Consider the following 12888-nt stretch of genomic DNA (forward strand, 5'->3'; position numbering starts at 1 on the left):
CTCAGTCAGCAACGTGAGTTCAGGACCTGGAACCTGGCTCCCTTCTTCCATAATTATTTCTTTGGGGCATGTCACATACCCTCTCCAGGCTGTGTCCTTCAGTGGGACTTGACCCCAGGTCACTGTGGTCTGTGCTAGAATCATTCAGGTTCTTGTCTACCAGCCCACGCAGCCTTCCCCTTGATTCTTTACCAGGAGGCCAAGAAGTTCTCTAACAGCAGAGACGCGCCCTCCCCAGGGCCTGCCAGGCCTCTGCTCCACCCTGACATGACACTCACTCGCCCTGACACTAGCCAGGAGTAAGCCCTGCCTTCACTTTGCACACTCTGCAGTGAGCTCCATGTTCTGGAGGAACTGGATCATTGTCACCTCCAAAGTCCCCTTTCTCTCTCCACCCTCCAAACAGGGTCCTTCATTAGTCTGCTAGTTGCCTAGCCACCTCAAGGTCAAGGCTGTGGTGGACTGATGGTTCAGAACTGGAGGGGACCCTGGGAGACTTCCCTCCAGCAGGTATGGAGGTGGATGCCCAGAGAGGGGCAGGGCAGCCAGGGTCAGTCAGCACGTCTGTGAGAGAAGCCTGGCAAGTGGCTGGCTGTGTCACAGGGGTGACCCTCCGCCTCTCTGTCCTCAGTGCTACAGTCTCCCCCGCCCTGTGCTCAGTCACCTCTTGCTGTCGTCAAGTCCCCCCAGCCTGCTTTCTCTCCAGGGGACAGTTCTACTTTCTTCATCCCATGCCTATAAAAGAATACCTTATAGTCACAAAAGGCAAAAGCACCCCAAGTGTCCATCAGCAGGTGAATGGACAGATAATGTGGGGCCTGTAACCACAAAAAGGAATGACGAGCTGTTACATGCTACAACAGAGATGACCTTGAGAACATTACCCTGAGCACAAGGTCACATGTTGTATGATTCCACTAATCTGACATACCTAGAATAGATAAATTCACAGACACAGCAAGTAGATTAGAGGTGACCAGCAGCCAGCAGAAGAGAGAATGGGAACTTATTGCTTAATGGGTGTAGAATTTCTACTAGAAGTGATAAAAGGTTTTTGAAATAGACAATGATGTTTGCACAGTATTGTAACTGTAACCAATGCCACTGAGGCTAAACTGGCAATTTTTACCACAATAAAAAAAGTCACAGTAACCTTAAAAAAAAAAAAGCATACCATAGCTAAAGTAGCATCTTAAAAGTTTTTGTTCCCAGAATCCTGAAAGGAATATTTCTTTTTAAAATGAAGTTATGAACTGAAACAAAGTCATTTGTTTGTTTAAGATTCTTGGCCTATTCTAATCAGAATCAAATCTATATGTAGCCCATCAATTTTTAATTAGAACCTAAATTTGATCTCTTTCCTCTTTGGTGATCTTGGAAAACCTGAGTCTACCCTGATCCCATTCCCTGTGTGTTCCCTGATTTGCACTTGACTCTGGTGTGAGAAGGGAGGAGGTCCTTTCCCTGCCTGACGCTGACTGCTCCGGCCCTTTTGAAGTTAGTACTTTGGTCTAGTGAATTCTTTCTCCCACTGTTCGAGATGGTTTATGGAAATCATCCCTGCTTCCTTTTATACTGTGAAGGTCCCTATTTTGTTCCCAATGCCCAGTTAATTCAGTAAGCTTGTTCTCAGTTCCTTTGTTGGGCCCAGTGAATTTTCTGACTGTTCTAAGGAGGCCTCCAGTTCACCTCTCTCCTGCCCGTCCACAGAAACACTGTCCCCCACACACCTATTTCTAGGGAGCTGCCTCGTCATTCTTATAGCTGGAGGGCTGCAATAAGGAAGTATTTGGAAAGTGCTCCCTGGTTATCCGGTCTCCAGGCTAGCAGTTGACACGTCAAATAGACACTAGCCCCACCCTCACGTCCTTGCCGCTAGCCCCTGATAGCAGTCTTCTCAGCATTTGTCCACTTCCTCGAAAGCAGAACCCGACCCAAAACGTTGTTTGCTTCGTGAACTGCTTTTCCACTTCATTCTTCTTCTTTCCCTCTTGTTAGGAGCTAAACTGTTTGTACATGAAGACATGAAAGGGGCCATTCTCCCTTTCCACTTGTACACACCAGATTATTAACCCACCCTTTGTGGGATGCAGGACAGTCTGTCCCTGAGCACTATCTCATGCTGAATGCACGAAGGTGGACAGACTAAATGTTTATTGTACCACCTTGTCAGGGATTGACGCAGCTGACCGGGCTGCGGTGTTCAATGTCATGCTGTATTCCCTTTGAAAAATGTTTGCCCTTTGCCAGAATGCAGATATTCTCCATCTTATTTCCACAGTCTCTGAGGATCTGGGGCATGCCGATGAGATGCGTAATTCCTCAGCTACTCCAGGTGCAGGCTCTGCTCATCTGAAACCATACAGTTGTCAGGCACAGTTTCTTTTCGCTGTCTCATTTGCTTTTCCATTTTCCCTGAAAAACTCAAGCTTGCTTCCTTAAGTTGTCCATATTTTGACCTTTTCACAGAGAGATGCATGAAGACAGTATGGACCCAGTCTTCCCTGTGTGGGAGGAGCAAGTCCTTTCTGTAGAAGGTTCTCCCTTCTCCTCACTAGTGCTCTGAGGGGCCTTCCATCTTGGGCCTGTGGAATCTTCTCCTGACCTGGCCTGGTGCAGTTCTCATGCACCCCTGGACTTCTCGGTGAGGTTGATCCCATACCTTGATCTTCACCGTGTTCCCAGGTCCTGTCTTCACTTATTCCACGGTGTGCCTTTGGAACCCTGCTGTCTCTAGGGTGGCTTGGCTAAAGGATCGGAACCTGGAGTCCATCTTTTCATCGATGCGGTTGTGGAGAGCAAGTTGTATGTGTGCATGAAGGCCCTCTTCCCCTCCCTCCACGTATATGCTGACCACAGCCCCAGAACCACCTCTCTGGGAGGAAACGGGGTTAAGTCCTTCCTCACCATCGCCTGTGTCCACAGACTCAGAGAATCTCAGATTGGAAGGGGCCTGAGCAGTAATGGAACCAGGCCACTCACCCGAAGCTGCAATCCCTTAACCTTGCAGGGCATGGGTCAGCCTGTGCTTGCTCACCTCCGGAGACAGTGGGCTCACTCATATCTCCCAAGCACAGCCCCTTCCCTGTTTGCCCGGCTCCAACAGCACCACTGGTCTTTGTTTAATTTCTGCCTCATCACCTGTGAAGCAGCCCAGGCCTATACCTACCCAGTGGCTGAGAGGGCAGCTTGTTCCTCTCCCCACACTGTGGTCTGGGACTCATACTTTCACTGTGGCTCATCACACATCCTTATACAGAAGGTCAGCTTGTCTTTCCAGCAGGACATGGAACCCAGTAGGGGCACTCAGCCACTCAGCCATGATGTGTGTGTGTGTGTGTGTGTGTGTGTGTGTGTGTGTGTGTGTGATGCTAGTGTTGGAGCCCAGGGCCTCATTCATGCTAGGTAATGCCACATCTCCAGCCTCATAAACCCAGGTAGTTCTTGACCTCAGAGCCCATGATCCTTCTCCTCCAGGACACTGCCTTGGTCAATATGTCCATTCGACTCCTGAAAGGCCAAGTGATGAGACCAATGGTGTGCAGCCCTCCACCTTCCTTGTCTGGACTCTGAGGTTTTCATATCTTTTTAGATTTTTTCCCAAAGTAAGAACTACTGCCCTTTTGTTAGCTCCTTGTCAAAAAATTGCTACCCAATTTTGTCACCTTCTTTCATCTCTGTAATTCACTAGCCCCATATCACAGGGCCCAGCAAGGTCAGTTTTCCTAGGGACGCTCAGAGAAGCCAGCGTCTAAATGGTCCCTTACCCTAGTCATGGTTTATTAATTATGTCCCCATTCCCACTGTTCCTGTTGAATAATTTGTACTGATTCTGAACTTACTTTTAAAAATGTGTTTCTTTTTCTGAGCTCCAGTTATGAGCAGGCATTGTGTGGTTTGTACAGACACAATCATCGACTGTAATGATGCAGCCCAAGATCTGATTGCAGCCATGGTGATCCCTATGAAGAGGCTCTGTCCACCAAAGGATCTTAAGATGCACATTGGGGTTAGCAAATTTGGATTTGGGATTCACATACAGATGAACCTTCCAATTACAGATGAGAGTTTGTGAACCAGTGCTGGGACAGGATGCCTCATCTTCTCTAGACTTCAGTCTTTGGGTTCCTGATGATCTAGGGCAGGTATTTTTGCAGGGCACCAAGGGAAGTTGGTTTGCAGCAAGCCAAGGCATGAAGACTCAGCCATTCATGAGCTGCTCCCTGAATCCTCAGTAAGGCCTGAACCCAGGGTGCTCTACCTCTGAACCACATTCCTCATCCTTTTTATTTTTTATTTGGAGACAGGATCTTGTCTAGGCCAGCTTTGAACTTGGAACCCTCCTCCTCAGCCCTCTGAGTCACTGAGATTACAGGCATGGGCCACGGGGCCTATCTTAGCTGCTTTTTAAAAAAACAGCCTGTAGTCCTGGCTTCTGGATGGCCTTTGTGGGGCTCTTGGTCCCACTTCTACCAGGAATCAGATGTACCTATCCTCTTCCCCAACCACTTTTTATCAAGAAAGTTCTGGCATTTACTAACAACCTTCACTTAAGTCATCCATTACACTTGTGAGGTGAATCATGAAGGAAGCCTTTCTGGTGACCAGAACTGAACCGGTTTAGGCAACACGGGATGGGGGTGGGGTGGGAAATGAAATGGCAACATTTTAAGCAACCAAAGATTGGAAACAATCTGTCATTTCATTTCAGAGTAAGATGTTCACCTAGGGCCAAAACACTTTCTCCATCTCCCGGAATTCCCTTCATGGAAAACAAGAACTTTCTGTTAGGCAACATAGGTTTCGAAAATTCAAATACTCGTCTGGGGAAGTGGCTCAGTGGTAGAGGCCCTGGACTCATCCCTAGCACCATCTACACACACACACACACACACACACACACACACACACACACACACACACACATAAAAAAGCAAACATTTACTTACTTTTCTTACAGAATATTTTCAAATGTACCGCTTCACTGACTCCTGATAACCACTCTGGGAGATAAATATTGCCTCTGACTGATAAGGAAACTGAGGCTCAGAGCAATTCATAATGTCCTCAGGACCACACAGCTAGGTAGAGGCTCTTCCTCTTATTTCCCACCCCCCTTCCCCCTTGAAGTCCCCTTTCTCTATTCCATTTTTCTCCTTTCTATTTTAATGAGATTTCCCTGTTTTTTAATTCCTTATTTCTCTCTAGATTCCACATATGAGAGAGAACATTCATCCCTTGACTTTATGAGTTTTAGCTTATTTCACTCAATATGATGTTCTACAGTACTGTCCATTTACTGACAAATGTCATAACTTCATTTTCTTTATGGCTGAGTAGAACTCCTTTGTGTATATGGACTACATTTTCTTTATCCAGTCCTCTATTGAGGGGCACCTAGACTGGTTCCATAATTTGGCTATTGTGACTTGTGCTGCTATAAGCATTGAGGTGGCTTTATCCTTATAGCAAGCTGATTTTAGTTCTTTTGGAGTGGGATAGCTGGGTCATGTGGTGGGTTCATTCCCAATCTTTTGAGGAATCTTGCTAGTGCCTCCCAGAGTAGGTGTACCAATATGAGCAGGATTTTTTTTTAAATAAAAGCTTTCTTGAGATATAAATTCAAATATCATAAAATTCACCTTTGTAAAGTTGGTAAGCTTGTAATTCACTAGTTTTTGGTATATTCACAAAGTTGTACAACTGTTGCCACTAATTTCAGAAGTGTGATCATCCCAAAGAAAACCCATACTCATCAGTAGTCTTTCCTTGTTCCCTGCTCACCACAGCCCATGACAACAACTAATCTACTTTCTGTGTCTATGAATTTGCCTGTTCTTCACATCTCATATAAGTGGAATCATATAAAACATGACCTTTTGAGACAGGCTTCTTTTACTTAGCATAATAATTTCAAGGTTTGTCCATATTCTACTATATAATGGCACTTCATTTCTTTTTATGGCTCAATAATATTCTGTTGTGTGGCTATATCACCTTTGGGATCTCTATCAATTAATGGACATATGAGTATTTTCCATTTTCAGGCTATTATGAATTATGCTTCTATAAACATAGGTGTACAAATATTTCTGCATGTCTCTGCCTTCAGTTATTTGGGCTATGCGGGGTCTTATTATAATTCTATCTTTAATATTTTAAGAAACCATCATACTGCCTTCCACAGAGCTGCTTTATTTTACATCCCCACCAGCAATGCCCAAAGGTTCCAATTTCTCCACATCCTTAGCAATGTTTTTCACTTTCTTGCTGTTATTTTGTTTCACAATTTTTAAATTTTGGTGAAGTTCAGTTTATCTATTTTCTTTTTTTTCCCCTGTGTTTCTGATGCCATCTCCAAGAAAGCATTGCCTTATCCAAAGTTAGTGTCTACCTGCATACTTTCTTCTGAGAATTTTTAGTGTTAGTACTTATATTTAGGCATCTGGTCCATTTTAAGTTAATTTCTGTATATGGTGTGAGGTAGGGACCCAACTTCATTATTTTGCACATGAATATCCATTTGACCCAGCAACATTGATCAAAAGGACTGTTCCTCAGTGAATTGTCTTGGCACTTTCATCAAAATCAATTGGCCATAAACATAAGAGTTGATTTCTGGACTCTCACTGTGTGTGATTTATCTCTGTGTCTGTTAGGCAGGACTTTAATCCAAATTTATGCTCTGCACATTACACCTATTTTTCCTTCTGCCCCATGAGAGGGTTCAGTCAGAATTTGTCCTGAATCATCACAGAGGAAGTGTTTTTTCAGAACAATGCCACAGGCTCAAAGGTCTCTGAAAATACTGGACGGCTGCATTGCAAGGGAGTTGGAGGCCAAGGTCTTCATCTCAGCCAATAGCCACCAGTCTTCTAGACCTCTGCTACAGCCCTTCCTGTGATCTGCCCTTCCTGTGGTCCCCTCTTTCCCTCTGCTGACTTGGAAGTGACCTTGCTGGAAGAAGAGAATCCCAAGACCAGGGGTGAGCAGGACTCTTCCCTATCAGGAACTCTGAAGGGTCTGAGGTCTGATTGTCCCCTACACATAAGCTGATAAGTTAGCTTGTTAGTGTTTCATGGATGCTTGCAGAAGACATGAGACTCCCAAGTCAGAGATAAAAGACTATTACTCCTGGCCCAGACAACAGCGTGGGCATCAGCACATTTGTATTAGCTCCCTTTACCCTGAGGTCCCAGGTGACGATGTGAAGGATCCACGTGGATGCTGTACATGTAGATGGGTTGGCTTGTGGTGGAGGAACATCCCATCCATGTCCCAGCACTTTTTGAGCTAGCAGCAAACACTGTAGCACACAGTCAGTGCCCCTTACCACCTCACTGTTGGGAGTGAGCAGCGACATGGTGGTCATGCTATGGATCCTTGACCTACTTAGTCATCAGTTTGACCAACTATAGGAACTCTTAGTGTCAGGAGAGGGATGGGCCAGGTAGTCTGGCACACTGAGCAAGTATGTGCAGGGGTGATCAGGGTCAAGACGTTTACCTGCTTCACTTATCACAAAATTCAGGGTGTGCCTACAAAGGGGAGTCTTCAGAGAAGAGATGTGGCTTGCTCAGGGACACACAGGAAAAGCCACGTATGGAACCCAGGCTTCCCACCTCCAGGCCGGGTGCTTTTCCCACCACTCTCTGTCCTTGGAGGTTTCTTAGGACACCTGGAATGTTGGCAGCAGACAGGACTCAACAAGAAGAAGCGGGGCAGGCAGCAGTGGAGGAGCCCAAATCCACAGCTCTGTGCTCTGTCAACCTCTTGGTGCAGGTTGCGTGGCAGGAGGGCGTGGTCTGCGAGACCAAGAGTGTCAGATTTGGTGGCAGAAATGAGACTTTGGAGGCTGATCATTTAATCACCATAGCTGCAGTGGGTCTGTGAATGGACTAGGGTTTGTCTAGTTGAAGAACATATAGGAAGGGGTGGGTGAGGGGAAGGTGGGTCTGTGAAGTTTCTTGCTGAAGAAAAACTTCAGGGTCCAGGCCCCACCCTCTTGTTCCTGGGCTGCTTTGCCACTTCTCACAGGCCCAGCCTCTTCCTCCAGACACCAGGTCTCTGCTTCTTCCAAGAAGCCTTCCTAAGCCTCCCTAGGGAAGTCAGGGCCCCTCCCTGCGTGCTCCCCTGCCACCCACCGCCCCTGACTGTAACTCCCCGAGGTCCAGAACTCGCTCTCTGGGTAAATGGCCTTTGCCGGCCCTCCTTGTTGGGTCAAGATGGTGTCACTTCTTTCATCCAGCCTCTCACCTGTGGGCTTCTCAGGCACACTCGCTCCTGGCCAGCTCAGAGTCTGTGCTGCTGTTGGCCTGGAAGCAGGGGGCAGTGGCGTGAGGCTGGAGCCTTGCAGGCCGGGAGGGGTTCAGAAAGGCTGGGGGAGCTACACTGGAAACACGAGCGGGTCCGGGGTCTCCTGCATGGCCGGCCATGGTCAGGGTCCTCGCTGAACGCTCTTCTGTCTCTCCCCCGCCCAGCTCTTTCCCGCCCCGCTGCAGATCCTCTCCAGGAAGATCGTGCAGTCCAAGATGAACAGCACCCTGGTTGGTGTGTTCACCATCATCCTGGTGTTCCTCTCGGCTTTTGTCAACCTGGTGGGTGGCTCCACGTCCTCCCAGTGCCTCCCCAGCCCCGTGGGGTCAAACCCAGTGCAGCCCTGTGCCCAATAGCATGGCCTGGGAAAACCCTATTCGTGTCTCACTCCAGGTCTAGGATCAGATTTGGCTCTTAAATTAGCCCCCATGTGAGCTTTTAGTTCCTTGCTCTCAAGGTGGAAGAGCATAGAGAACGTCCCCAAGGCAGACTTAGGGCACCACCTCAGGAAGGCATACTGGCCACGCCCTCCTACCCAAGGAGCTGGACAGACCTGTCAGGTCCACTGGCGGCCTCTAACTGAGAGGATGGCTCCCGCTATGTCCCCAGTCCAAGGGAGGCTGTGACTGAGACAGAGGGTGGAGGGTGCCCTTGGCCCTGGGGGCTGACCGCTCCTCACTGCCCTGTGCCCCACCCAGTTCATGTGTAACTCCAAGGACCTGGTGGGCTGCCTGGCGGAGGAGCACAACATCAGTGTGAGCCAGGTCAACGCGTGCCATGTGCTGGAGTCAGCCTTCAACTACAGCCTGGGCGATGAGCAGGGCTTCTGCGGCAGCCACTGGCCCAACTGCAACTTTCCCGAGGTACTGGGCTGGGTACTGGGCCTACATAGCTGGGTGGAGAGCAGATGCAGCTGCTCCTGCCCTACCCCACTCTGCTCCTGGGGAAGCCCTGGACAGACTGAGGAAAGGTCAGGGCCCTCCAGCTCACTGCCATTATGAAGACTGCCTTCCCTCAGTGTCGTCAACACCACGTGCCCAACACTGGTGAACAGGTGCAGCCTCCTCACTACAGCTGCAGCCAAACTAACGGAGCTTTTGTTCATAACATACTTACCATGGGCCAGGTGCTGTGTTAGGTGCTTTACATACATCTACTCAGTAAATCCTCACAGCCCTATGACTTAGGTACTATACTAGCTCTTTTGTAGATATGAAGAACCCAATGCACAGGGAGGTTAAGTTACTTGCCCAAGACTACACAGTGAGTAGGCAGTAGAGTCAAAGCTCTCATACAAGTTGTCTGATGCTAAAGTTCATGCTCCTGAGAATAAAATTTTCTGGAGCCTCTGCCTGTGGGGCAGACCTGACCCTTCCTCAAAAGAGTCTACCTGATCCCCTAGCTGGAGGGTAAGTGAACTTTGAGAGGAGCAAAAAGAACCCAATCTCAAGCCACTACCATAAACCACTCATTCAGAGTGTGCAACAGCGGTTTTCAGTGTATTCACAAATATAGGTGTAGCCATCCTCCTTGAGAACACTTTCACCACTCCCAAGAGAAATGTTGTACTTACAGGCATCTGGATTTAAAAAGTATCACCAGGAATCTTACTGAGAGGATGGCATGTGCTGAGCACCGGGGTGCACGCCGGGCTCTGACCGCGTTGCTGCGCTTCTCTGCAAGCACTTTGCCCCAAGCAGCAGGGCCAGGCTTCCTGCCCGTCTGGAAGCGTTTGTTCTATGCAGTGGCCGTGGCCACCTCCCAGCTCCCTGCAGGGCACTCACAGGAAACCTGTAAAGCAGTGACAGAGATCTTGCTTTCCTGCTTTCAACCAATTCCCAAAGGGCCCAGAACTGCAGCAGAGGGGCACAGGGGCTGTCACAGTGCTGGCTTCCTTCCCCAGCCCTGAAAAGGAGCTGGGCCACCTCCTTGTTGGACTGTTGAGTCAAGGAAAGCCCAGTGAGAAGCAGGGCTCAGCTGATGGCCACCCAGACAGGCTCTTCTTCCTGTCCTGGACCCGAGACCAGCTCTCCCTCCCCTCTGTGGCCACGCTGGGCAGTCAGCCAGGCCTCCCCTCCTGGGCTCCGTTCCCTCTCACGTCTGGCTGGGAGCCCAGGGAAGCAGCGTTTGTGCTTCCTGAGGAGCAGAGGCTGCATTGGCCTGTTTGCCACTAGGTGGTCAGAGAAACTGGGAATGGGGTGGGGGACGCATTGGTGTCCCAGCTCCTCCTCGTTGGAGATGGTCGGTCCCAGCCGTCTCTAGCCTGCTCTGTTTCAGGCCTGTGGCCCACACCTCACCAGTGTTCCTGGGTCAGTCAGCCACTCCTCACAGGCCCTTCGGGTTGGTGGTGGGGCAGCATTAAGCCTTGGCTTCCTGGTGCCCAGGACCCGGCTTCTGAATGGGAGTCCAGGCTAGCTGGAGAGGACCTCTTTTTCCTCCCCCCAAGATGGAATGCTGGGCCTGCTTATCGGGACTTGTTCTCCTACTGTCTCCTCTGCCCAGTTCTTGGCGGTGCCTTGAGGCTACCCTGTCCCAGCTTATCACCAAGGGACCCTCAGCAGTGCCTCATTTAGCTCCTGAAAGCCTGGGGAGGCAGAGGGCCCAGCCTGGGCTACCCCCACTGCCAGCCACCCCCATTTGGCCCCCAGCCCAAGGCAGAGGCAGTGTGGAAATAGGAAGAGTCTGGAAGCCTGACTCAGAAATAATAGTGCTAAATTTAAAAGAAAGAACAGGATAGTAGATGCTGACATGGCTAGGAGTAACACCCCGGGACCACAGGAGGAGGGGGCTGCTGAGATCAGCTGGTTTGCCCCTCGGTTGTTTAAGAAGGAAATCAGCTTAAAGACAAGGAGGGACTTTAGCAGGATAAATAGTACAGGGAGCCATGCCTCATCCCAAGTCATTAGGGCCAGTATATTTTAGACCACAAAATTTTTCAGATTTAAAAAGGCTGCCTCATGTGACCAGGAGCCTGGGGTAAACCCTGATGGAGAAACACAGCCATACTTCAGCCAACAGTCACAGGAAGCTGGATGCCGATGGTGATTGGCAGCGCATCAGTTAGGTTGGGTTTGGCCGGCAAATCTCACAACCAGGTGTTGCCCTCCAGGTTGTGAGACACTTCCCTTTTCCCTGTGGATTTCAGAGCTTCAGGGAACCTGTGCTCCTCACAGTTATCGAAGGTCCCAGACATAGCCCCCACAGGCTTCCTCTCACCAGACACAGGGAGCCCTGGTTGGGGAAACTGAGGCTTAGAGGGGTTGATTACATGGTCCAAGGTGCACAGCCAGTCCGTGGTGGATCAGGGATGAGCCCAGGGGAGCCTGAGCCTGGAGCCGGGCGCTAACACTTTACTGGGCCCTGGACAGGTGGGCAGAAGCCTTCCCCAACGTTGCTCAGGTGGGGCGGGGCGGGGCGGGGCCGGCTGGGGCTGGGGCGGGGTGGGGCGGGGCCTGCCGGGGCTGGGGCGGGGCCGGGCGGGGCCGCTGGGGCGGGGCTGGGGCGGGGCCGGGGCGGGGCGGGGCGGGGCCGCGAGCTGACGATGCCCGCCCTCTCTCGCAGTACTTCACCTACAGCGTGCTGCTCAGCCTGCTGGCCTGCTCCGTGTTCCTGCAGATCAGCTGCATCGGCAAGCTGGCGCTCATGCTGTCCATCGAGCTCATCTATGTGCTCATCGTCGAGGTGCCCGGTGTCACACTCTTTGACAATGCCGACCTGCTGGTCACCGCCAACGCCATGTATGCGGCACCTCATTCACCGCCCACCGTGTTCGGGGGGGGGGGGCCCTCAGGGAGGCAGGAAGTGCAGAAGACTGGGGTCTGGCACCGCAGGGACACTGCGAGGAGAGTATCTAGCTCCTGAGCACTGCTGGGTCAGGCTGTCTGGCCCACAGTCCGCCGGGTCATCCAGTGACAGTTGTCAGCTTTCCAAGGGAGACGACTCCATGAAGGGAAAGGCCTCTGGCTTTGGGTGGAACTGAGTTTGGACCTCAGCAGAAGATACACATTGGGTTATTTTCCTGAAATACATTTTTTCCCCAGTAAAATGGGAATGATACTCATAGTAGCAAAATATCTACAAAGTGCCTGGTATGTACTATGCTTTTCTTCCCATAACCACCTCTGAACACACACCAAGTAGTGTGAAAAAATGGGACGAGTCTGTGTCTCCTGAGGAAACGCAGCACACTGCACTTTCTCTAAGAGGAAGGGGTCCAGCCAGACATCCATCCATCTGCTCGCCCATTTGTTCATTCAGAAATGTGTATTGAGGGCCTACCGGCTGCAGGCACTGAGCCAGGCAGTGGAGGTACAATTAGGATAGGACCAAGAACCCCACAGAAGTGCCCCTTCTTGTGAAAGAAGACCCCTGAGAAAAAGAAATTGTAGTGAAGAATCTAAGTCAGATTCAAGCAAGAACTTCCCTGTGGTTGTGTGGGGCTATGGGCAGATGACAGCAAGATGCTATGCCTTCAGGAACCGGGCAGGCTGCAAGGCCGGGGGAGGGAGGGAGCCAGATCCTTTCTACCCTGGGGTCAGGACTAGAGCTGGCTCTTTTGGCTGCTTTGTTTCC

At 50.2% G+C, this 12888-nt stretch overlaps 1 protein-coding gene across 3 annotated transcripts in view; it reads left to right on the plus strand.

Moving 5' to 3' along the window:
• Positions 1-12888, plus strand: part of Adcy5 (adenylate cyclase 5) — a 146785-nt gene that overhangs the window by 117548 nt on the left and 16349 nt on the right. For all 3 annotated transcript variants that reach the window (XM_005338885.3, XM_021735636.2, XM_078044107.1), the window contains exons 13-15: positions 8481-8597; positions 9015-9179; positions 11878-12053. In XM_005338885.3, the coding sequence (XP_005338942.2) occupies positions 8481-8597; positions 9015-9179; positions 11878-12053 (458 nt within the window). The remainder of the gene's footprint in view (positions 1-8480; positions 8598-9014; positions 9180-11877; positions 12054-12888) is intronic.

The sequence above is a fragment of the Ictidomys tridecemlineatus genome, chromosome 3 (assembly GCF_052094955.1).
Source record: "Ictidomys tridecemlineatus isolate mIctTri1 chromosome 3, mIctTri1.hap1, whole genome shotgun sequence".
In the NCBI taxonomy this organism is placed as follows: Eukaryota; Metazoa; Chordata; class Mammalia; order Rodentia; family Sciuridae; genus Ictidomys; species Ictidomys tridecemlineatus.